Source organism: Rhineura floridana, chromosome 8 (assembly GCF_030035675.1).
Source record: "Rhineura floridana isolate rRhiFlo1 chromosome 8, rRhiFlo1.hap2, whole genome shotgun sequence".
In the NCBI taxonomy this organism is placed as follows: domain Eukaryota; kingdom Metazoa; phylum Chordata; class Lepidosauria; order Squamata; family Rhineuridae; genus Rhineura; species Rhineura floridana.
The window spans coordinates 129,004,280-129,030,487 of record NC_084487.1 but is presented as its reverse complement, the minus strand read 5'-3'; the positions used below and the strand labels follow the sequence as shown (position 1 = coordinate 129,030,487).

Here is a 26,208-nt window from a genome sequence, read left to right as displayed (position 1 = left end):
CATTCGTAAACCACAAGGTTTTTGCCTATTAGTGAATTATATTAAAGGTCTGCAAATCCAGACTTTAGCAATTCAAGTAGGAATAAATTCAATTCAAGTCTGTTTCAAGCAAGTCTCCAGCTGTGTCTGCTTCCATCACTAAACAAAAGAAATGCATTTAGGGCAGCACTGACACCCAGTGGGCAAAAAAGTTATAACAACAATCAAATTAAGAACATAAGAAGAGCCTGCTGGATCAGGCCAGTGGCCCATCTAGTCCAGCATCCTGTTCTCACAGTGGCCAGCCAGGTGCCTGGGGGAAGCCCGCAAGCAGGACCTGAGTGCAAGAACACTCTCCCCTCCTGAGGCTTCCGGCAACTGGTTTTCAGAAGCATGCTGCCTCTGACTAGGGTGGCAGAGCACAGCCATCACGGCTAGTAGCCATTGATAGCCCTGTCCTCCATGAATTGGTCTAATCTTCTTTTAAAGCCGTCCAAGCTGGTGGCCATTACTGCATCTTGTGGGAGCAAATTCCATAGTTTAACTATGCGCTGAGTAAAGAAGTACTTCCTTTTGTCTGTCCTGAATCTTCCAACATTCAGCTTCTTTGAATGTCCACGAGTTCTAGTATTATGAGAGAGGGAGAAGAACTTTTCTCTATCCACTTTCTCAATGCCATGCATAATTTTATACACTTCTATCATGTCTCCTCTGACCCGCCTTTTCTCTAAACTAAAAAGCCCCAAATGCTGCAACCTTTCCTCGTAAGGGAGTCGTCGCTCCATCCCCTTGATCATTCTGGTTGCCCTCTTCTGAACCTTTTCCAACTCTATAATATCCTTTTTGAGATGAGGCGACCAGAACTGTACACAGTATTCCAAATGTAGCCGCACCATAGATTTATACAACAGCATTACGATATCAGCTGTTTTATTTTCAATACCTTTCCTAATTATCGCTAGCATGGAATTTGCCTTTTTCACAGCTGCCGCACACTGGGTCGACATTTTCATCGTGCTGTCCACTACAACCCCGAGGTCTCTCTCCTGGTCGGTCACCGCCAGTTCAGACCCCATGAGCGTATATGTGAAATTAAGATTTTTTGCTCCAATATGCATAATTTTACACTTGTTTATATTGAATTGCATTTGCCATTTTTCTGCCCATTCACTCAGTTTGGAGAGGTCTTTTTGGAGCTCTTCGCAATCCCTTTTTGTTTTAACAACCCTGAACAATTTAGTGTCGTCAGCAAACTTGGCCACTTCACTGCTCACTCCTAATTCTAGGTCATTAATGAACAAGTTGAAAAGTACAGGTCCCAATACCGATCCTTGAGGGACTCCACTTTCTACAGCCCTCCATTGGGACAACTGTCCATTTATTCCTACTCTCAAATTATATTTGTAAGATTACAATTTATGGAATATTAGATTAGTAGCGTCCTGATTTTACAACAAAGGTATACCAAAGGCACAAATCCCTCTACTAAAAGACATTGTGACATTTGACCTGTGCTGATAATATTGTTATAGTTATGAGTAACTATAAGTAATCACAATTAACGCTCTCAATGCATACCAGTGATTTTGCATACCAGATTTTGAATATGAAATAAGAGTGGCCCTTCAACCTAGCTGAGATCTTGTTCCCCTGCCCAAAAATATTATTTGCCCGCTCTCCCCTGAGGTCTGAATTGGCACCTTATATTGAAGGATTTGCGGATGAACGTTGTCCTGTTTTGTGAATTACAAGAGATTTTTTTTCCTACAGGAGAATAGCTTTGATGACTGCTCTCAGGCAGTCGCTCATGTGATGAAACCTATTATGTTGACTGTTGTGTTCACACGTTTTCTTATATGGGGATATAAGTCTGGGGTAGGCAAATTTTTAATAGACAAACAGCCCTTAATGAAAGAGTTATGCAACCCTCGCTGCAAGAATCAAATTTGGAAATCCCCACAGCTATATTAAAGTGTTTGGTTTTTGTTTTGTTTCCTGTGACACTTCAGATGTCTCCCATGATCACTAGCTGACCCCTTAGTTACACTTTGAAACTCATCAACATCTTAAAATTGCTGAAAAGTACTTGTGCTTCTAATAAAAAAGAAAAAAGGATTGTTCAGAAAATGCATTTTACAAATAATAAGCATTCAACGTTCCACCGAAGTAATCAGTATGCCACAGATAAGGCTCCCCTCCACACACATGCAGCTTAATCCTAGCAGTGACGTCAACTCAGAAGCCAGGCTCACTGCAATGCTGCTGCAACCTTTCCTCATAGGGAAGTTGGTCCATCCCCTTGGCCATGGAGGATATCTTCTGATAGGATTCGTAGCCATCACGGCTAGCAGGGCAATCCTAAACCTTGATTCACCACACTAGAGGGGGTAAGTTCTGCTCAGCTCCACCATGCTCTGCCAGCAGGAGGCCTCTGTTGCCATGGAGGTCCCTACTGCACCCATAGAAAGCATAGGCAGGTGGAAGCTACCATCTGTTGTGTCGCTATCAGTGGTAGCCAGTATAAACCTGAAGCTGGGTAGGAAGCAGGCAGAACTGGGCTGGCCAAGGTTTCTAGCCAGTCTAGCTACCATCAATGGGCCCAATCCAGGCCTCCTGAAGCTGGCATCATGAAAATCAGTTGCCCATCACCTTGATGCCCTGCTTGTGCATTTGGCTAGAAACAGGTTGCTAACTAAATGAAACTTTGGTCTGATCAATCAGGACTTTCACATTTTTATAAAAGGTTCTGGCAGATCATTCTCTGATCTTCTCTGACTATAATTTAAGACTAATCGGGTTTGTGTTACATCCCAGGAGTGCTTGGGAGAGATTTACTGCTGATCCTCATGTAAAGAAAATTCATATGAATTCTGAAAGACTGTAATATGTCAGAATGCATGGGTTGAACAAAATTATATGTTAAGAGTGTTCTGCATATATTAAACAAAATTAACTGAAATGGATTGCCTTCCAGTTGATTCTGACTTATAGCAACCCTATGAATAGGGTTTTCATGGTAAGGTGGTTTACCATTGCCTTCCTCTGAGGCTGAGAGGCAGTGACTGGCCCAAGGTCACCCAGTGAGCTTCATGGCTGTGTGGGGATTTGAACCCTGGTCTCCTGGGTCATAGTCCAATACTCTAACCACTATGCCACAGTGACTCTCAATTAACTAATAGGCAAAAAAAACCCTGTGGTTTAAGAATGTACCTATAACCAACAGATATGTCTATCAAACTTCAAAAAGCAGGGAAATTGGGCAGCTATAGTGAATGCACCAGGGGAGCAGGAGACCTGACCTCCTCTCTGAGATATTGGACTGCCCTACAAATTGGTCAAAATGCAAACACAATTTGGGTTGGTCTTTCACAGTCCAATCCACTTCCTGTGACACTTGAAAGAAAGCATTGTTAACATAATAAGTTTTTCGGGTTACCCCCATCTTTTTATTCAACAGCAGATACATGTAGTCTCCCACTTAAGCTATCCTTGGCCATATCCACACCAGACATTCATTCCACTTTAAACAGTCATGGCTTCCCCCAAAGAATCCTGGAAAGTGTAGTTTGTGAAGGGTGCTGAGAGTTACTAAGAGATCCCCTATTCCCCTCACAGAGCTACAATCACCAGAAGAGAGGTTGACTGTTTAACCACTCTGGCCACTGGAGCTCTGACAGGAGAAGAGGAGTCTCCTAAGAACTCTCAGCATGCTCCACTAACTACACTTCTCGGGATTCTGTGGGGAAGCCATGACTGTTCAAAGGAATAAATGTCTGGTGTGGGTATGACCACCTGATTAGCCAAGCCAAACAACTGTGAGTCTGGCTTTTTGAACTGTCAGTGGTTCTTATTGAGCATGCCTGTACTACCATAGAGTCCAATATTAATTTTCTTAAATTAATCAAAAATCAGCCATGCATTTTTTTAACTTTTAAACTGCAGAAGACGAACGTCAGAATATGGGGCAAGGTCAGTAATAGGATTACAGGTACTCTGTGAACATGGCTGATTTTTAATTAATTTAACAAATTATGAGACCACTGACAGAAAAAAGTCCCACCGGGGTCTGGATTATTTTACTCGCATTTTAGAATTTGAACTTTGGATGCTCTCTGAATATTTTGTGTATCACCATGAAAACCTAGAGGGTTGTTAAGCAAGCGTTTCTGAGTTCAGGACTATAAGTTTTGTAAGATTGTGTTTTGAAATGAGTTTATGGTAAGCAGCAGAATAGCATGGGGGTATTTTTAATTTAACACTGCAGAATGCGAAAAAATTATTTATTTATTTCATTTATATACTGCCCCATAGCCAAAGCTCTCTGGGCAGTTTACAGCAATTACAGCAAAACTCCATGCTGCCTATAGTATACAGCCACTCTTGTGGTTGTATAATCAATTTCTGTGCACACAGAAAGCTAGCATGTTATGTAGAAGGGTTCTACCTAGTTGTATTCCTGATATACTAGCTTTTATATTCAGGAAGGCTTTAAAAAAAACATGAGAGAACAAACAAGCATGATACTGGACCTACATTCTGACTAATACGGTTGCACGCCACCCCAATCTCCAAGCGGTACAAGACTTCCAAGGGTTCCAGTGCTTACCCAGAGTTTGCTTTCCTTAGAATGAAGGTCAGTGGAGACGGTGATGTCTTTATGATTTGATTTATTTACACATATTCACAGCCTGAGCATAAGATGGAGAGGTTCACAGCATTAATAGTCCATCAGATCTTGCTCCCTATTACCCATCACTTTTGGGAGTACAGACACAGAGGACAGGCCTGTTTTATCTTCCTAGCTTCATCTCCAAGACAAAACTAAAAGACCCAAACCTTTCTCCCCTGAAAAGAATTCCAATAGCAACCATCTCTCTTGGCTACATCCCTTTGGATATGCAGATTGAACTCTCAAAAAGCCCATTACCTCACAGGCTGACTTGGCAGCTGTATTAGATTAACAAAAGAAAATAGTCTGACCAGGAAAGCAGGTTTTGTGCTTGCATATCACAACTTCCAGATACAAGCTTGAAGGGGACCTAAAGAAATCATATATCTCAACCCCCAATCCCACAACAATACAGTCCTAAGATCTTTTTTAAGGCACAGATCAAAAATGGTTGCAAACTTTGTCCATTTTTAAAGGTTATTTAAGAAGGTGTATTTATTTAATTTTAATATTTTTTTCCACTTCTCAGCTGAGAAACTTCCACGGTAGCTATTACATAGATCTGTTTCTCTTTAAAGCGCTAGGACAGTGTTTTTCAAACATTGTGCCAGGATCTACCTGTGGGCCTTAGGCCACTTTCAGGCCACAGCCAGGCCACTTGCCTGCCCTCCTCCAAGCTATGCCACAGCCATTTGGTTGGACCAATCAGTGCCAGCATCAGCAACTCAATGCCTGCTGAGATAGAGAAGTTCGGGGTGGAACTTCCTCTGAAAGGAAGGGTTGACCAAAGGTGTTGCAGGAAATTAGAAAGAGGGATAATGTCATCATTATCAAATAACCAGGGAATAGAATGGAAGGGAATAAGAGAGGGCAGCTGTTACAGGAGGAAGAAGTGACTATAAAGGGATCAGGGAGAAGGGATGAAAGAAACTGGCAGGGTTTTCTGGGTGGGAGGGGATAAGGTACAGGTTTAAGGTTGAGAGGAAAATGGGAGAAGAAATTATAGGAAATGGGTAAAAACACTTCAAGAGATGTGGGGGTGGAGAAGGGGAAAACATTACAGAAAAAAGCTTTCTCCACTTAGTGCTTCTGGATCAGCAAATTCTATCTAAAATGGGAAGCTGAGTCACGATACCTCCAGAACAAATGTCTGCACTTAGCTTGAGGAAAGCTGAGCTATGAAACTCCTTGTCACAAGGCAAATACTATGGGAAATAATTTAGCAATTTCCAAAGATGGATTACTAAGTGATGTCTGTAATTACCAGCTGATTATACCAAACTCTGATTTACATCTGCCTCCAAAAGTGACTGCTTCTGCCTCTGTGCCACCATTTTATGATGGGTAGGCCTCAGTAATTTCCAGATGTCTCAAGTAGATCTTGGGGGTAGAAAGTTTGAGAATCCCCATTAGGAGAATATGTGCTTTTGCATGTTTTCAATTTTTCCACCATCAGATGGCACTCTACTTGCACGGACTGCACTCCAGAAACCTTATTCCATTACAAAACCTTTGGAAGTAGTTGAAGGTTTCCCCAAACAAATCAGTAAGCTTAGTTTGGGGGTTTCCTCTAACCATGACCCATATACTGAATTAATATCAGGAATGGTGTCAAATCACAGATATTTCCTTAAGAGAACAGTGGGAAACTTTACAACTCAATTGTCTTGCCCTTTCATAATTAAACTAAGTGATCATTAAATAGGGAGTCTGTACCAGGCCCTCCTCTAGGATGCACACCTTAACATGGCAAGGGGGATTGAGAGTGTTGAAGAAGCTGAGAGCAATGCTGTGAGGAGTCTAGACCAAGAGGCTAAACAAAGAGACCTATTACAATAGTTATTGTACAGAAATAGAAGATTAGAGAAATGAAAGGGAAATTTAAACCAAGAGTATGGATGTTGAATAATCAGCAGGGGAACACACTGACTGACTGAGATGAAATAAAAGGAAAATGGAAGCAATACACTGAAGAACTCTATAAAAGAGATGCCAGGATGACAGATTTGTTCATAGAGGAACCATATGATGAAGAACCAGAAATTTTAGAATGCGAGAGGTGAAAGCTGCTCTTAAAATGCTTGGAAGAAACAAATCACCAGGAATAGATGGCATACCAACAGAGTTGCTACACGTTACTGAATCTGTCCAAATTTTGTCAAAAATTTGTCAAGAAATATGGAAAACCAAACAATGGCCCACAGACTGGAAGCGTTCCATATACATCCCAATTCCAAAGAAAGGGGATCCCAGGGAAAGCAGTAATTATCTATTGCCTTTATATTCCATGCAAGTAAAGTAATGCTCAAGATTCTACAACAAAGGCTCTTACCATATAAGGAGTGAGAAATGCCAGACGTCCAAGCTGGATTTAGAAAGGGAAGAGTCATAAGAACATAAGAACATAAGAAGAGCCTGCTGGATCAGGCCAGTGGCCCATCTAGTCCAGCATCCTGTTCTCACAGTGGCCAACCAGGTGCCTGGGGGAAGCCCGCAAGCAGGACCCGAGTGCAAGAACATTCTCCCCTCCTGAGGCTTCCGGCAACTGGTTTTCAGAAGCATGCTGCCTCTGACTAGGGTGGCAGAGCACAGCCATCATGGCTAGTAGCCATTGATAGCCCTGTCCTCCATGAATTTGTCTAATCTTCTTTTAAAGCCGTCCAAGCTGGTGGCCATTACTGCATCTTGTGGGAGCAGATTCCATAGTTTAACTATGCGCTGAGTAAAGAAGTACTTCCTTTTGTCTGTCCTGAATCTTCCAACATTCAGCTTCTTTGAATGTCCACGAGTTCTAGTATTATGAGAGAGGGCGAAGAACTTTTCTCTATCCACTTTCTCAATGCCATGCATAATTTTATACACTTCTATCATGTCTCCTCTGACCCGCCTTTTCTCTAAACTAAAAAGCCCCAAATGCTGCAACCTTTCCTCGTAAGGGAGTCGCTCCATCCCCTTGATCATTCTGGTTGCCCTCTTCTGAACCTTTTCCAACTCTATAATATCCTTTTTGAGATGAGGCGACCAGAACTGTACACAGTATTCCAAATGCGGCCGCACCATAGATTTATACAACGGCATTATGATATCGGCTGTTTTATTTTCAATACCTTTCCTAATTATCGCTAGCATGGAATTTGCCTTTTTCACAGCTGCCGCACACTGGGTCGACATTTTCATCGTGCTGTCCACTACAACCCCGAGGTCTCTCTCCTGGTCGGTCACCGCCAGTTCAGACCCCATGAGCGTATATGTGAAATTAAGATTTTTTGCTCCAATATGCATAACTTTACACTTGTTTATATTGAATTGCATTTGCCATTGTTCTGCCCATTCACTCAGTTTGGAGAGGTCTTTTTGGAGCTCTTCGCAATCCCTTTTTGTTTTAACAACCCTGAACAATTTAGTGTCATCAGCAAACTTGGCCACTTCACTGCTCACTCCTAATTCTAGGTCATTAATGAACAAGTTGAAAAGTACAGGTCCCAATACCGATCCTTGAGGGACTCCACTTTCTACAGCCCTCCATTGGGAGAACTGTCCGTTGATTCCTACTCTCTGCTTTCTGCTTCTTAACCAATTCCTTATCCACAAGAGGACCTCTCCTCTTATTCCATGACTGCTAAGCTTCCTCAGAAGCCTTTGGTGAGGTACCTTGTCAAAAGCTTTTTGAAAGTCTAAGTACACTATGTCCACTGGATCACCTCTATCTATATGCTTGTTGACACTCTCAAAGAATTGTAATAGGTTACTGAGACAGGACTTTCCCTTGCAGAAGCCATGCTGGCTCTGCTTCAGCAAGGCTTGTTCTTCTGTGTGCTTAGTTAATCTAGCTTTAATAAGACTTTCTACCAGTTTTCCAGGGACAGAAGTTAAGCTAACTGGCCTGTAATTTCCGGGATCCCCTCTGGATCCCTTTTTGAAGATTGGCGTTACATTTGCCACTTTCCAGTCCTCAGGCACGGAGGAGGACCCAAGGGACAAGTTACATATTTTAGTTAGCAGATCAGCAATTTCACCTTTGAGTTCTTTGAGAACTCTCGGGTGGATGCCATCCGGGCCCGGTGATTTGTCAGTTTTTATATTGTCCATTAAGCTTAGAACTTCCTCTCTCGTTACCACTATTTGTCTCAGTTCCTCAGAATCCCTTCCTGCAAATGTTAGTTCAGGTTCAGGGATCTGCCCTATATCTTCCACTGTGAAGACAGATGCAAAGAATTCATTTAGCTTCTCTGCAATCTCCTTATCGTTCTTTAGTACACCTTTGACTCCCTTATCATCCAAGGGTCCAATTGTCTCCCTAGATGGTCTCCTGCTTTGAATGTATTTATAGAATTTTTTGTTGTTGGCTTTTATGTTCTTAGCAATGTGCTCCTCAAATTCTTTTTTAGCATCCCTTATTGTCTTCTTGCATTTCTTTTGCCAGAGTTTGTGTTCTTTTTTATTTTCTTCATTTGGACAAGACTTCCATTTTTTGAAGGAAGACTTTTTGCCTCTTAAGAGCTTCCTTGACTTTGCTCGTTAACCATGCTGGCATCTTCTTGGCCCTGGCGGTACTTTTTCTGATCTGTGGTATGCACTCCAGTTGAGCTTCTAATATAGTGTTTTTAAACAAGTTCCAAGCATTTTCGAGTGATGTGACCCTCTGGACTTTGTTTTTCAGCTTTCTTTTTACCAATCCCCTCATTTTTGTGAAGTTTCCTCTTTTGAAGTCAAATGTGACCGTGTTGGATTTTCTTGGCAATTGGCCAGTTACATGTATGTTTAATTTAATAGCACTGTGGTCACTGCTCCCAATCGGTTCAACAACACTTACATCTCGCACCAGGTCCCGGTCCCCACTGAGGATTAAGTCCAGGGTTGCCGTCCCTCTGGTCGGTTCCATGACCAACTGGTCTAGGGAATAGTCATTTAGAATATCTAGAAACTTTGCTTCTTTGTCATGACTGGAACACATATGCAGCCAGTCTATGTCCGGGTAGTTGAAGTCACCCATTACTACCACATTTCCTAGTTTGGATGCTTCCTCAATTTCATATCTCATCTCAAGGTCTCCCTGAGCATTTTGATCAGGGGGACGATAGATCGTTCCCAGTATTAAGTCCCTCCTGGGGCATGGTATCACCACCCACAACGATTCTGTGGAGGAGTCTGCCTCTTTTGGGGTTTCGAGCTTGCTGGATTCAATGCCTTCACCAGAGATCATATCACAAATATATGTTGGATAATGGAAAGAACCAAGGAATTTCAGAAGAAAATCACCCCGTGCTTTATAGATTACAGCAAAGCCTTTGACTGTGTAGATCATGAAAAACTATGGAATGCTTTAAAAGAAATGGGGGTGCCACAACATCTGATTGTCCTGATGCGCAACCTACACTCTGGACAGGAGGCTAGTGTAAGGACAGAATATGGGGAAATCGAATGGTTCTCATTCGGAAAGGGTGTGAGACAGGGGTGTATTTTATCACCCTATTTGTTTAATCTATACATAGAACATATCATACGGAAAGCGGGATTGGACCAAGATGAAGGAGGTGTGAAAATTGGAGGGAGAAATATCAATAATGTAAGTTATGCAGATGATACCATGCTACTAGCAGAAACCAGTAATGATTTGAAATGAATGCTGATGACAGTTCAAGAGGAAAGCACAAAAGCAGGACTACAGCTGAACATCAAAAAGACTAAAGTAATGACAACAGAAGTTTTATGTAACTTTAAAGTTGACAATGAGGACATGGAAGTTGTCAAGGATTATCAATACCTCGGCACAGTCATTAACCAAAATGGAGACAATAGTCAAGAAATCAGAAGAAGGCTAGGACTGGGGAGGGCAGCTATGAGAGAACTAGAAAAGGTCCTCAAATGCAAAGATGTATCACTGAACACTAAAGTCAGGATCCTTCAGACCATGGTATTCCCGATCTCTGTGTATGGATGTGAAAGTTGGACAGTGAAAAAAGCGGATAAGAGAAAAATCAACTTATTTGAAACGTGGTGTTGGAGGAGAGCTTTGTGGACTGCGAAAAAGACAAATAACTGGGTGTTAGAACAAATTAAACCAGAACTATCACTATTATTTATTTATTTAATTCGATTTCTATACCGCCTGTAGCAAGCTCTCTGGGCGGTGTACAAACAATAAGATATATAATTACATTTCAGTTTTAAAACAATCCTTAAAAGTACAATTAGACGAGCAGACAAAACACAACCAACTTAAATAATATCAAATAGAAATACAAAATACAAGATACAAATATTAAGATTTAAATGATTTTAAATGATTTTAAAATGCCTGGGCAAAGAGGAAGGTTTTCACCTGGCGCCGAAAAGATAATAAAGTAGGCGCCAGGCGTACCTCGTCAGGAAGGGTGTTCCATAGTTCGGGGGCCGCTACCGAGAAGGCCCTCTTTCTTGTAATCACCTTCTAGGCATCTTTTTGAGTAGGCACCCGGAGGAGGGCCTTCGATGTTGAGCGTAGTGCCCGCGTAGGTTCATATCGGGAGAGACGTTCCACCAGGTATTGTGGGCCCGTGCCGTGTAAGGCTTTATAGGTTAAAACCAGCACCTTGAATTGGGCCCGGAAACGAATAGGCAGCCAGTGCAAGCCGGCCAGGATTGGTGTCACATGTTGCGACCGCTTGGTCCCAGTTATTAATCTGGCCGCCGCGTTCTGCACAAGCTGCAGTTTCCGAACCGTCTTCAAGGGCAGCCCCACGTATAGTGCATTGCAGTAGTCCAACCTTGAGGTTACCAGAGCATGGACAACTGAAGCAAGATGTTCCCTGTCCAGATATGGGCGCAGCTGGGCCACCAGCCTAAGTTGGTAAAAAGCACTCCGTGCCACCGAGGCCACCTGCGCCTCAAGTGACAAGGACGGGTCCAAAAGGACTCCCAAGCTACGCACCTGCTCCTTCAGGGGGAGTGTAACCTCATCCAGAACAGGTCGAACATCCAACTGGTCAGGGGATCCATTTACTAACAGCATCTCAGTCTTATCTGGATTGAGCTTCAATTTGCTCACTCTCATCCAGTCCGTTATCGCGGCCAAGCACTGGTTTAGGACCTTGACAGCCTCACCTGAAGAAGATGAGAAGGAGAAGTAGAGCTGCGTATCATCAGCATACTGATGAGAACGCACTCCAAAACTCCTGATGACTGTCCCCAGCAGCTTCATATAGATATTAAAGAGCATGGGGGACAGAACTGATCCCTGCGGAACTCCATATTGGAGCGCCCAGGGAGTCGAGTAGAGCTCCCCAAGCACAACTTTCTGAAGACGATCTGTCAGATAGGAGCGGAACCACTGCCAAGCAGTGCCTCCAACTCCCAACTCCGCGAGCCTCTCCAGAAGGATACCATGGTTGATGGTATCGAAAGCCGCTGAGAGATCAAGGAGAATCAACAGAGTTACACTCCCTCTGTCTTTCTCTCGACACAGGTCATCATACAGGGCGACCAAGGCTGTCTCCGTACCAAAACCGGGCCTGAACCCTGATTGAAATGGATCCAGATAATCGGTCTCATCCAAGAGAGCCTGGAGCTGGGATGCAACCACCCTCTCCAGAACCTTGCCCAGGAATGGCACATTTGCTACCGGTCTGTAGTTATTCAAGTTATCTGGGTCCAGGGAAGATTTTTTCAAAAGCGGTCTCACTACCGCCGCCTTAAGGCATTGTGGGACCACTCCCTCACCTAGTGAGGCATTAATCACTTCCCTGGCCCAGCCAGCAGTGCCAACCCTGCTAGCTTTTATTAGCCAAGAGGGGCAAGGATCTAGCACAGAAGTGGTTGCACGCACCTGTCCAAGGACCTTGTCAACGTCCTCAAGCTGTACCAATTGAAACTCATCCAACAAAATATGACCAGACTGTGCTCCGGAGACCTCAGTTGATTTCACTGCTATAAGCTAAAATGATGAAACTGAAGTTATCATACTTTGGACTCACAATTAGAAGACATGATTCACTAGAAAAGACAATAATGCTGAGAAAAACAGAAGGAAGTAGAAAAAGAGGAAGGCCAAACAAGAGATGGATTGATTCCATAAAGGAAGCCAGAGACCTGAACTTACAAGATCTAAACAGGGTGGTTCACGACAGATGCTATTGGAGGTTGCTGATTCATAGGGTCGCCATAAGTTGTAGTTAACTTGAAGGCACATAACAACAACAACAACATTTAAAAGTTGGACAGTGAAAAAGGCGGATAAGCAAAAAATCAGCTCATTTGAAACGTGGTGTTGGAGGAGAACTTTGCGGATATCATGGACTGCGAAAAAGACATAATTGGGTGTTAGAACAAATTAAAGTAGAACTGTCATTAGAAGCTAAAATGATGAAACTGAGTTTATCATACTCTGGACTCATTATGAGAAGACATGATTCACTAATAATGCTGGGAAAAACAGGAGGGAGTAGAAAAAGAGGAAGACCAAACAAGAGATGGATTGATTCCATAAAGGAAGTCACAGACCTGAACTTACAAGATCTGAACAAGGTGGTTTATAACAGATGCTATAGGAGGTCTCTGATTCATAGGGTCACCATAAGTCATAAATGACTTGAAGGCACATAACAATAACAACAACCGTGCCAGGCATCCACCTTGGGTTTTGTTACACATCATTTATGTTCTTACATTTTTCACTTACATTTAACCCTGCTTCTACTACCACCCTCTCCAATGTATGGTACATGCTAGCCATAATACAAGCTGGTATAGGATGAATGGAAATGGACTGCCTTCAAGTCAATCCCAACTTATGGCTACCCTATGAATAGGGTTTTCATGGTAAGCGGTATTCAGAAGGGGTTTGCCATTGCCTCCCTCTGAAGCTAGTCCTCCCCAGCTGGCTAGGGCCTACTCAGCTTGCCACAGCTGCACAAGCCAGCCCCTTCCTGTCCGCAACTGCCAGCTAGGGGGCAACTTGTCTCCTTGGGACTATGCCACTTGCCCACAGCTGCACAGGTGGCAGGGCATGTAACCCCTGAGCCACTCACTGTGGGGGTTATCTTTAGCTGACCCTTGATACCCAGGAGATTTGAGCTCACAGATTCTGGACTCCCAGCCAGGCTCTCCTCCCCAATGAGTAAAAAAATGAATTCAGTTTACATTTCAAACTCAATCTATCAAATTCACACTTTCGCCCTGTATGATGACCTCTGTCGGGAGAAAGACAGAGGGAGTGTAACTCTGTTGGTTCTCCTTGATCTCTCAGCGGCTTTTGATACCATCGACCATGGTATCCTTCTGGGACGTCTTGCGGATTTAGGAGTGGGAGGCACTGCTTGGCAGTGGCTGCGCTCCTACCTCGAGAATCGTCTCCAGAAGTTGGTGCTTGGGGAGCATTACTCGAACCCCTGGATACTCCAATATGGGGTCCCACAGGGTTCAGTTCTGTCCCCCATGCTCTTTAATATCTATATGAAGCCGCTGGGCGAGGTCATTAGGAGATTTGGAGTGCGTTTCCACCATACACTGATGATACGCAGCTCCACTTCTCCTTTTCATCTTCTTCAGGTGAGGCTGTTAATGTACTAAACCACTGCCTGGCCGCGATAATGGACTGGATGAGAGCTAATAAACTGAGACTCAATCCTGACAAGACTGAGATGCTGTTGGTGGGGGGGCTCTCTGCCCAGATGGTTGATGTCCGACCTGCCCTAGATGGGGTTACACTCCCCCTAAAGGAGCAGGTCCGTAGTTTGGGGGTCTTATTAGATCCGCTCCTGTCACTGGAGGCTCAAGTAGCCTCGGTGGCACGGAATGCGTTCTACCAGCTTCGGCTGGTAGCCCAACTACGACCCTATCTGGATAGGGAGAACCTTGCCACAGTTATCCATGCTCTGGTAACCTCTAGATTGGACTACTGTAATGCACTCTACATAGGGTTACCTCTGAAGACGGTTCGGAAACTTCAGCTGGTGCAGAATGCTGCGGCCAGAGTTCTTACTGGGACAAAAAAAATTGATCATATAACTCCTGGCCTGGCCCAGCTGCACTGGCTACCAATATGTTTCCGGGCCAGATTCAAAGTGTTGGTTCTTACCTATAAAGCCCTTAATGGCATCGGACCGCAATACATGGCGGAACGCCTCTCCCGCTATGTACCTACCCGGTCGCTGCGCTCGACGTCGAAGGCCCTTCTCCGTGTCCCAACGCATAGGGAGGCACAGAGAACGATAACTAGAGCTAGGGCCTTCTCAGTGGTGGCCCCCGAACTATGGAACGCCCTCCCTGATGAGATACGCCTGGCGCCTTCTTTGTTATCTTTTCGGCGCCAGGTAAAGACCTACCTCTTCGGCCAGGCATTTTAAAAAATTTTAAATTTGAATTTAAAATTGAAAAATTTTAATTATGTTTTATTGTGTATTGTATTTACATCCACTTGTATTTTAACCTGTTTTATTATGCTGTACACCGCCCTGGGAGCTTATTGCTATAGGGCGGTCTAAAAATGTAATGTAATAATAATAAAATAAAATAAAATAAAATAAAATAATAATAATAATAATAATAATAATAATAATAATAATAATAATAATAATAATAATAATAATAATAATAATAATAATAATAATAATAATATGGGAGCCAAAGATCCTACAATGTTTTCATTAGGAGAAACTTGCAGTAAATTGCTGGAGAATTTTCATGAGGATTTTTTTAAATTGCAAATTGCTGCAGAAATTTGGAGAACTGAATTTAAGATTGGAAAAATGAGAAACCGAGAGAACCAACATTGACAGATCTTTCCATCTCTAGTATATGGGAATGGCCAGAGCGCTGGGTTTGGAGACAGGAAACCTGGGTTCAAACTCCTGGCAGCCAGGAAGAAAATTGGGTGGACTGTGTCTGTTTCTGTAGGGAATACAAATATGCCTAAATAAATATTACTGCCAGACAGGTGGGAGTGCCCACTCTTTACACTTTTGGCTGCAATCGAATGTGCACTTAACTGGGAGTAAGTCCCATTGAACCCAATAGACCTTACTTCTGAGTAGATATGTATTGGATTGCAGTCTTAGTCAATTATTTTTCATATTTTGCAGAGTTTTAAAACCCAAAAACACAAGAGACATTCCAGGTACATGAGACTTTGTCTAAAATATTCAAAGTGTTGGTTCTTACCTATAAAGCCCTTAACGGCATCGGACCGCAATACCTGGCGGAACTCCTCTCCCACTATGTACCTACCCGTTCGCTGCGCTCGACGTCGAAGGCCCTTCTCCGGGTCCCAACTCATAGGGAGGCCCGGAGAGCAATAACTAGAGCTAGGGCCTTCTCAGTGGTGGCCCCCGAATTATGGAACGCCCTCCCTGACGAGATACGCCTGGCGCCTTCTTTGTTATCTTTTCGGCGCCAGGTAAAGACCTACCTCTTTGCCCAGGCATTTTAATTTTAATTTAACTTTAATTTTAATCTTAATCTCATTTTAATTTTAATTTGATTTTTAAATCTAATTGTAGTTGTAATTTTATCTTTAATTTTTGTCTTAATTTTGCTTTTAAATATGTCTTTATAGTTGTATTGTACCCACACCCACTTGTATTTTAATGTGGTTTTATCCTGTTGTACACCGCCCTGAGAGCTTGTCGCTAAAGGGCGGTCTAAAAGTGCAATAAATAAAATAATAAATAAATAAATAAAATATAAGGCTTCCTCACATCATGCCTGAGGCTTCTCTGACAACACAGGACTGCAAAGGCCAAAACGTAATGTTTCTAATTCTCATGATTACTATGGATGGCTACTTTTTTAAAAACTGAAAATGACTGCACACTGATACATACAATAGCATAGATTGGTATATTATTAAGAAAGAAAGCTGAGAGAAGGGTGTACATCCTTTCCTAGTCCATCTTCTCCCTTAGCATAGCACATTCTTTATTAGCAAAACCTGACTCCGGTACATCTTAATGCTTGTAATATTTCAGTATGTTTCCTTGCTTATATTAGAATGTTGCCACTTCTACTCACATGATTGTTCATATCAGACCAGGAGATTCTGGGCTTGGAGTACCTTATCTTCCCTTCCACAGTGGTCTCCCAGTTGAGAGAGAGCTGTTCATTTGAGTGAAGGGTGGAGACAAGGAAGTTGATTGAGCAGGTGTTCCTCTGCCTGGCAGAGACATTTTCAGTGGGCCTCCCTTATTCCTCCAGGAGCTGGTGCAAATTCCAATCCCTGCAAAAGCCTGCAGACCAGATCCTTAGAAGTAATTAGAAAGGATACCACTAATGCTTCCAGTCATCTTGTTAACAAAGAAATGGATGAAAATCTGATAACTTGTAAATGATGGCTTGGATCCTGAGGTAAGTTAACTTATGGGAATTCAGAGAAGGAGTGTTTCCCGTCCGTTTGCTCCCCCTGCAGCCACCTGTCAATTTGGGGCATTTCTGCTCTTCTGCAGTAGCATTCCACAATGTTCAGAGCAGCCCTTAGCTCTCTGGCACAGCTGTGGGGGGTATGTGGCTGCAGGACTGGGAGGGAAACTTCCTTCCAGGAACTTTCTTAAATCAATTTGTCTTAGAATCCAGGCTATTCTTTTATTTTAACCGGGCAGAATTCCTCTATTTCTCCACTTTAGAAGAGGGAATTCTGTCATGTGCAGTTTTACCCTCCTCTGCAGCATTGTGACGTAAGCGGCATCTGTTGAAATTTTCAATACAGCCCTGAAAGACAGAGGAACCATGTCCTTGAGCTTAGCACTTAATCGACAGGTGCTGCTAAGTAACAAAACACTCCTCTGTACACTCTCTTGTAGGAGAATAGCCCAGGAATGAATTCTAGATCAAGCTGTGGCCTGGACTCTGGAATAGAAGGATCTATCACTTTCAGCCCTCTCAGTTTCTGATTTTTCTGCTCTTAAACTCAGATCTCCATATCTTTGAAGCGATTTGCAGTTTATTAAAATCTTCATGAAAATCCTTCAGCATTTTAGTGCCTGCTAATAAACAATTTTTTGCAAACAATTTTTCCTAGTATAACCCCATTCGGTATGTTGTTTTCACTAATATATGCATTTTTGTAAACACTGTTTAGAGAACTGCATTGCAAAATTCAGGTAAGTGCAAATTTCAAAGAATGCCTGTGTTTCCATTCTCATATTGTTTCATGAAGTTCAAATTTGATAGATGTGGCTTTAAATGCGAAGTGAATCAAATTTTTCCCTCATCCCTAGTCTGGAGATAGATAATAAGCTCTGGTAGAAATCTGATCATACCTGTAAATATTAATGAATTAATTAATATCCTGCCCTTCCTCCCAGTAGGAGCCCAGGACAGAAAATATTGAGGAGAAACACTATTAATAATAACTAATAGGCAAATAACCTTGTGGTTTAAGAACATACCTATAGCCAACAGATATTTCTATCAAACTTTAAAGAGCAGGGAAATTGGGCAGCTATAGTGTATAGGGGAGCAGGAGACCTAACATTCTTTCTGAGATATTGTACTGCCTTATAAACTTGTAAAAATGCATACACAATTTGAGTTGGTCTTTCACAGTCCAATCCACTTCGTGTGTAGCTTGGAAGAATTTGGTAACGTGCCTCTAAGCATATGATGAGTGGTGGCAACATTTGCAATCAGCCTAAATAAAATAAACGAGACATGTACTGTGTTGATCTTGTTTGAGCAGGGAGAAAGCAATAATATTAAGACACTTGATACAGTTCAGATATTCATTTTAAATATGTTTGATTTACTTTACCATAGTTTCATATGGTAAGTTATTTTCTTTTGCTTCTGTTTCTGTGAAAATGTGAAGTTCAGCAACACTTTGCATAATTTACGCTAAAAAAGAAATCCAAAAACGATTGTGGAATAATGACACTGACTATTCTGCAGAATCGTCTCCAGTGGTTATGAGGAATATCTGTGTTTACACAAGATAAACCCTGGGAGGTGAAATATATTCCTAGGTCTGCTCTATGTTTTTAATTGACCATGCCCACCTTTCCTTAAGTGGAGTGGTTTAAGCACAGCAGGTCAACACATGCATCCTGGGCAGACCAAGTTTGTTTTTTCAAACAGCTAGAGTCATTGCTTAAGTAGCAACATTTTGTAATGAGTCTAATTTCGCATTAAAGCTGCTGTTTCAGATTCAACTGTTAAGGGACCCAAAATAGAAATAGACTATAACCTCCAGTTTGAAACACAAAATGTTGTCTTCACCATCATATGACATTGACCAATAAAAAGGCTTTGAAATTAATGCCCTATTCCCCCTACAGTGCTACAGTAATCAGGATTCTCTGGGAAGAGGGGCTGACTGTTTAACCACTCTGACAACTGTAGCTCTGTGAGAAGAGCAGTCTCCTAACAACTCTCAGTACTCTTCACAAACTACACTTCCCAGGATTCTTTGGGGCAAGCCATGACTGTTTAAAGTGGAATAAATGTCTGGTGTGGGTGTGGCCCCCTGATTAGCCAAACTAAACAGCTGTTAGTCTGGCTTTTAGAACACTGACAGTTGGTTCTTATTAAGTATGCCTGCACTATCAAAGGCTGCCATGTTAATTTTTTTAAATCAATTAAAAATCAGCTATGCATTTTTCTAACTGCAGAAGATGAAGGTCGGAGTATGGGGCAAGGTCAGTATTAGGATTACAGGTACTCTGTGAACATTGCTGATTTTTAATTAATTTTAACAAATCATGAGACTACTGACAGAAAAAAGTCCAACAGAGGTCTGGATTACTTTGCTCTTGTTTTAGAATTTGAACTCTGGATTCTCTCTGTTTTGTGTATTGCCATGAAAACTCAGAGGGTTGTTAAGCAAGGGTTTCTGAGTTCAGGACTATCAGTTTTGTAACAGTTTGTTTTGAAATGAGCTTATGGGAAGCAGCAAAATGGCATGGGGCATGGCAGAATGTGAAAAATCCACGTTCAGTATACAGCTGCTATATTGTGGCTCTCTCACTTTGACATTGCTGAAGGCTCTATACTGCCTTCTTTATGATATATTAATTTACCTTAAATAGCCATCTTCCAGCAATTTACAAGACAGGAGACTGCTTGTTCTTTTGGTTAAAGTTATACTTGAAAAACTATAGTGGTCCTACAACATGTGACTGGCAGTTCAAAATATGCCTCATAATTTGTGGTACTTGCACAGCATGTTACTAATTGTGTGCACTAGAAGCAAGATGTGTCAATTCACTACTCCATTATTTAATTTCAAGCTGCTTTGAGGAGGGTGCTGAATCCTGAGAAGTCATTGGATTAAGGCTGATAAAAATGTTGGCAACCCTAGTGAGCAGAGACTGTTATTGAATTTAACACACCTAGGAGCTTATGTGGAAGGTTGGGTAAGAAATCATATTAATAACAATTGTAAAGAAGACGGAGGTAACATGCAAGGAGACATTGCAGGGGGTCATTGTACAAGCCCAGCTTCCTTGTGACTTTGCAGCTTGCATAACAGCCAGACATCTGATCCAAACAGTGGATTAGCTCCCAGTCCTTTAAGCAAGAGAGGAAGAAAAGTGTGTTCTGTCCACATTTTAAAAATTATTTTTAAAGCATCACATGTATCTATAGGTTGGTCTGTAGGAGTAACAAATACATTCAATGTGTTGATAACTTGGGGCTATCATAATACTAGCCACTCAGTGCTTTTCATAGTTGCCTTTGCTGGACATATGTGGAACATTTTTTGTTTTTGTTTGATCTTAAGAGTTCATTCCAAAAGAAGGAAAAGGTACATTTGGACTGAATAGCGTGAGGATGATTCAAGACCAGTCCTGCTCCTCTACACATGTATCTCTCTTCATCCTGTCTTTTACTCATGATGAGATACTATATCAAAGATGTTAACTAACATGTGGGATGTCCTCCAGCATGGTGGTCAGTGTCTCAACAGCTGTATCCTGCCAAGGACCACTAACTTCCTGAATATATGTCAAGATGTGCCAGTTCATTTATTTGAATTTGCTGCTAAGATTTGATGCAGAGGGTATGAGTTTGTTGAAGGTAGATAAAAAATACACCTTTGCAGATTTTTTGGAGGAGAAAGTCTGAAAACCTCTGATTTGGTGGGGTGTGCCATTGATAGGATTGCCAAATGTTTTTACTGACTCTACTCTTGTGCTCATCAGGGAGATGAATTTTAGGAACTGGAGCTTTTTCTTATGATAAGAAAATGCTTAATTTGTGCCTTAGACACATTAGGAGAGCTAGTAAAAAATTCTTGCAATCCTAGCAGGTGACAGCAAAAAAGAAAAGAAAAGATGTACCATGGAGGGGGCTTCAGAACATTTAAAATTTCACCACTTCAGCTATATGCATTGATCTGGTGTAGGCATCTGGGTAGACTCTGAAGTTGCACTAAAATCATTATTGTAAGTTTTTATTACAAACTCTAAGAAACCATTGGTTGTATTCAACTAATCTTACTCAGAGTAGATCCACTGAAATTAATAAACTTAAGTTAGTCATGTCCATTAACTTCAATAGGTTTACTACCAGCCTTGAATGCCACCCCTTGATTCCTAGCACAACATGGGTTAACACTGTAATGTAACCGAATTTTTTTGACATGCTTACTGCCAGCCAGGTGCTAGTCACTTGGAAGGCAGTACCAGTTGTTTTGCTTCCCCCCCCGCCTGTTCCATTTTTGGATCACAATCATACAGCCCCCAGATGCCAGGCTGCTGAAGCTAATTTACCATCAAAGGCATCTGCTCCTTTGGCAAAACTTCACGGGCATTGTGTTGTGTGCGTGGGAGGGGGGGTTGAATAGCCTTTCCTTATGTCACATTATTTGATGATTGGACTGTTGCTGTCTGGGGAGGTTCAAACTGCAAAAAAGTTAAGACATCTTGGAAAGGTGTAAAGAAATATTTTGAGACTGTTGCCTGTTACTTTTTTTCATTGTTGACAACAGAGAAATCTTGGGCCACAGCAACATTACAGATTTAAACTGTCTTTTCTTTGCTACAGAGAATTCTATGAATAGGGCCTGTGTACTGTACATCACCCTAGAGATTATGCTGAATAGTGAATACATTTCCAAAATAAACAGAGATCTGTAAAATGGAATGCTCAGCACCATTCTCAAAGGATGACCTAGTTCTCACTGGGATGGCAAACCTGTGTCCATGATGTGTTCAGACTGTGGGCAGGTGCTCACATGACTGAATTTACAAAGAAAACTAAATGTCAGGAAGACACTTGTCTAGACCCATCTTGATAAAAGGCTAGTTTTCTATTTGGAAGGAATGGTTTATGGGTGTATGGTGGATATTTCACTTGCAGCCTAAGGTTGTAGATCCTGGACACAAATTAACCACCTCAGTGGGAACTTAGGGGCTGTGCATACACATCAACAACTTAAAATGCAGTGAGGGCACTTCAGTGGGCAGAGGGGGGCAGGAATGTTCTCACCTCATGTAGATTGCCTGGTTGGCTTCCCACTCCTCCACCAACCGTCCAACTCCAATTCATGAAGCTTTATATCTCCCCCTAGAAGTTATCTTCATGTGGCTGCCACCTTGGTGCCAAGTAAGTGTGAAATAAAGATGGAAACATATATCAATTTCGGTTCTCTCAATTTCTCATTTTTTCCCAATCTTAAATTCACTTCACATTTCTGCAGCAATTTGTGAATTTTTTTTAATCCTCATGAAAATTCTCCAGTATTTTTGTGCAACTTTCTCCTAATAAACACTTTTTGTAGGCAGTTTTGACTAATATACTCATTGCGGTTTAAGAATGTACCTATAGCTAACAGATATTTCCATCAAACTTTAAAAAACAGGGAAATTGGGCAGCTATAGTGAATGCACCAGGGGAGCAGGACCTGACCTCCTCTCTGAGGTATTGTACTGCCCTACAAATTTGACAAAATGTAAACACAATTTGGGTTGGTCTTCCACAGTCCAATCCACTTCCTGTGTAGCTTGGAAGAATTTGGTAATGTGTCTCTGAGCATATGGTGAGTGGTAGCAACACCTGCAATCAGCCCAAATAACAGAAACAAGACATGTGCTGTGCTGATCTTGTTTTAGCAGGGAGGAAACAACAATATTAAAACAGTTGGTATAGTTCAGATAGTCACTTTAATGTTTGATTTACTTTGCAATTTTAGTGAAGTTTCCAACAGAAAATCATTCTCTTTTGCTTCTGTGAATATGTGAAGTACAGAAACATTTTGCAACACACACACAAAAAGCTCCAGAAACAATTGTGGAATATTGGCACTGACAATTCTACAGAATAGTCTCCAATGGAAATGAGGAGTGTCTCAGTTTGCACAAGATGAACAGTAGGAGGGGAAATATATTCTAGCAAAATATATTCTAGCAAAATTCTAGGTATTGATCATGCCCATCTTTCCTTAAGTGGAGTAGTTTAAGCATAGCAGGCTGAAAACATGCATCTTGGACAGGCCAAGTTTGTTTTTTCCCAACAGCTAGAGTCATTGCTTAAGTAGCAACATGTAATCGGTCTGATTTCACATCAAACTGCAGTTTCAGATTCAACTGTTAATGTGCCCAAAACAGAAGTGCAGCATAACTTCCAGTTTGAAAAACAAAAGGCTGTCTTCACCATCATATGACATTGACCAAAAAAAGCCTTTGAAATTAATAAAAATAAATTTGACACAGATTTCTAGGATGAATAGTGAGAGAAATATAATTTTCTAGGTTAGATTCTCTGTAGAAACAGCAGTAACACAGAAAAGAAGCAAAGTAAGAACACCAACAAACATACAAAAATGTAATTCTCCATCTTTGGAGATGGCAGGTGTTGCCACCACTCACCATATGCTCAAAGGCACATATTAGTAAATCCTTCCAAACTACACAGCAAGTGGATTGGACTGTGAAAGACAACCCAAACTGTGTTTGCATTTTGACAAATTCGTAGGGCAGTACTATATCTCAGAGAGGAGGTCAGGTCTCCTGGTCGCCTAGTGCATTCACTATAGCTGCCCAATTTTCCTGCTTTTTAAAGTTTGATAGAAATATTTGTGGGCTACAGGTATGTTCTTAAACCGCAGGGTTTTTTGCCTATTACTGAATGTATTTGTTTTCATGCACACTTTCCCCTAATACATGCATTTTTGTAAACATTGGTTGGTTGACAAACTGCATGGCAAAATATGAATAAGTGCGAACTTTTTAGGGTGGCTGTGCTTGGAAAGTGCAGATTTGATAGATGCGGCTTGAAATGCAAACTGAATAGAGTTTCTCACCCAGTGCGAAAGCATAACATCTGAGCCTGACAGTGCAACCCTCTGCATGATTACTCAGAGGAAAATCTCACTGAGTTCAATACAGTTGACATGGTTAGGATCACGCTGCTAGTCTTCTAAGGCACTGGAAAATTAATTGTTGCTTATACTGCACTTGGCAATCTAAACCCACTCAAGTCTCCTTCCTCTGGCCAATTATCTTTCCCCGAATTCCTCTCCCCATTTTATTCTGTTTTGGGAGTTTTACTAAGTGCAACTTAGCTGTATCAGTAACAACAAGAAAGTCAGCATGAGCTGGGACTGGCTCCCAGCAGTGGCCAAGGGGGGTGGAACTGCTGGCACACCAGGCAGCCTGATTGGCTTGTTCCCCTCACCTTGGCAGGGACACAAGCAAGGAGGGAAGAAAGATGAAGAGGATGCTCCTTTGAGATATGCCCCCATGTGCTGATGTCAGACATGTAGAACCACCCCTCACAGAAAAGGTAGGCATCTTCAGTGTACACACCTGGGATTCACTCTGTTTTGAATAATGTTACAGTTCTCAAGTTAGATCAAAGGTGCCATGGGCAAAAGTGCATGAAATGGCAGTATTTCACAAGAAACCACAGGACACCTTTGGATTGTGGCTAATGTCATGTGTACACAGATTCAAACACTAGCAGTGGGAGCACACTACAGCCAGAGTAAAATGTTTAGAATACACAACCTTAGCCTTCAAGTAATAGCATGGCAGTTAAACCATGATAGAACTATTAAACATTTGTACGTAGATATGGCTCTGTGACTTGGTTTGAAAATAATGCTAAGCTAAACCATGGCTTGGTGAAGGGATGGGAGGGCTAAGGCCTGATGACTGAATATGGCCCTCTAGGCTTTTTTATCTGGCTCTCAGAAGACTTCCCAGGTCATCCTCCTCACTGGCCCTGCTTCACACCCCAAGTGTGTTTACTTTGCTGTAATATGTCCTTGAATGCTAACAATGCTTCTTGTCTCCCTGGATGGAAAATAGAGAGGGATCTGTGACTGTGTGTAGAAACTAGCTCTGCCCAATTTTGCCTCTGGTCTTGTTCATTGCTGGCATGTGGCCCCTGGAAGGTTGCCCAGAAGGGAATGCGGCCCGTGGGATGAAAAAGTTTCCCAACCCTTGGCTTAGTATGAATGAGCTAATGTGTGGGTTCTCAGAGAGAAGGTTGCGGCTACGTTGCTCCTCCAGTCCTCCTGCTGCCATGTTGCTATGAGATAAGCCATGGTTTGGCGTAGTGTTACATCCAAGCCCAGGCTCATGGCTTGTCTCACTCTAACCACAAACTTTAGCCAAGGTTTGTTACCACACATCTGTAGAAAATAAACTATGAGCCTGGGTTTGGACATAATATTATGCCAAATCATGGCTTAGGTCACAACAGCATGGCAGGAGGAAGAGCCAAGCAGTAATGTTCTCCTCTCTGGGAACCCATGGTTTGGCTTAGCGTCACATGTGAACTGACGCAGTATGCCACTGTAGTAAACTAGCCAATAACAGGTTTCTTAAAATAAGAAGTTTAATCTTACAATAGGTCTTGTAGTAACTTAAGGGTAATTCAGTAGTGACCAAACATAACATTTATAAGCTTCTTTAGATAATATTTTGTGTTGTAGCTAATATTATTTGAGCTCCAAATAACATTAAAATATTTGTGTATTAATTGGATTGATCTTACCTGCAAAAATAATGAAAAATACGCCACAGCTCGTTTAAATGCTTTCTTTTTATTGTGTTTTAAAATATGTGACCAACATAACAGTTTTGCAACATCAAGAATTTATCTGTAACTTGGATAAGAACATAAGAAGAGCCTGCTGGATCAGGCCAGTGGCCCATCTAGTCCAGCATCCTGTTCTCACAGTGGCCAACCAGTTGCCCATGGGAAGCCCGCAAGCGGGACCTGACCTCAAGAGCAATTTTACCTCTGCGGTTTCCAGCAACTGGTATTCAGAAAGGTACTGCCTCTGACTGTGGCGGCAGAGCATAGCCCTCACGGTTAGTAGCCATTGGTAGCCTTCTCCTGCATGAATTTGTCTAATCCTCTTTTAAAGCAATTCAAGTTGGTGGCCATCACTGTCTCATATGGGAGCAAACTCCATAGGATAACTGTATTTTCTAAAAGTGTGAAAAAATTTAAAAAATCCATCTGCAGCAATATACGTAAAGAGCTAATATTTCATGGGCAAGTGTCAAACTAATGGTAATGCTTATTGGAAATTGTGGGGAAAAAGTTTTCTGGCAAATGACCTCTGACCAACATAATGTATCCAACATAACATGCAACAATTTATTAAGAGAGATGCACAAATAAATACCTCCACAGAA

The 26,208-nt window shown here is 41.8% G+C and overlaps 1 protein-coding gene across 1 annotated transcript in view; it reads right to left on the bottom strand.

Annotated features, from left to right (window-relative positions):
* Nucleotides 1-16,735, bottom strand: part of BCL2L14 (BCL2 like 14) — a 60,251-nt gene extending 43,516 nt beyond the window's left edge. Inside the window, exon 1 of the mRNA XM_061582489.1 lies at nt 16,634-16,735. Within this exon, the coding sequence (XP_061438473.1) occupies nt 16,634-16,635 (2 nt within the window). The 5' untranslated portion in view covers nt 16,636-16,735. The remainder of the gene's footprint in view (nt 1-16,633) is intronic.
* Between the last annotated feature and the right edge of the window lie 9,473 nt (nt 16,736-26,208).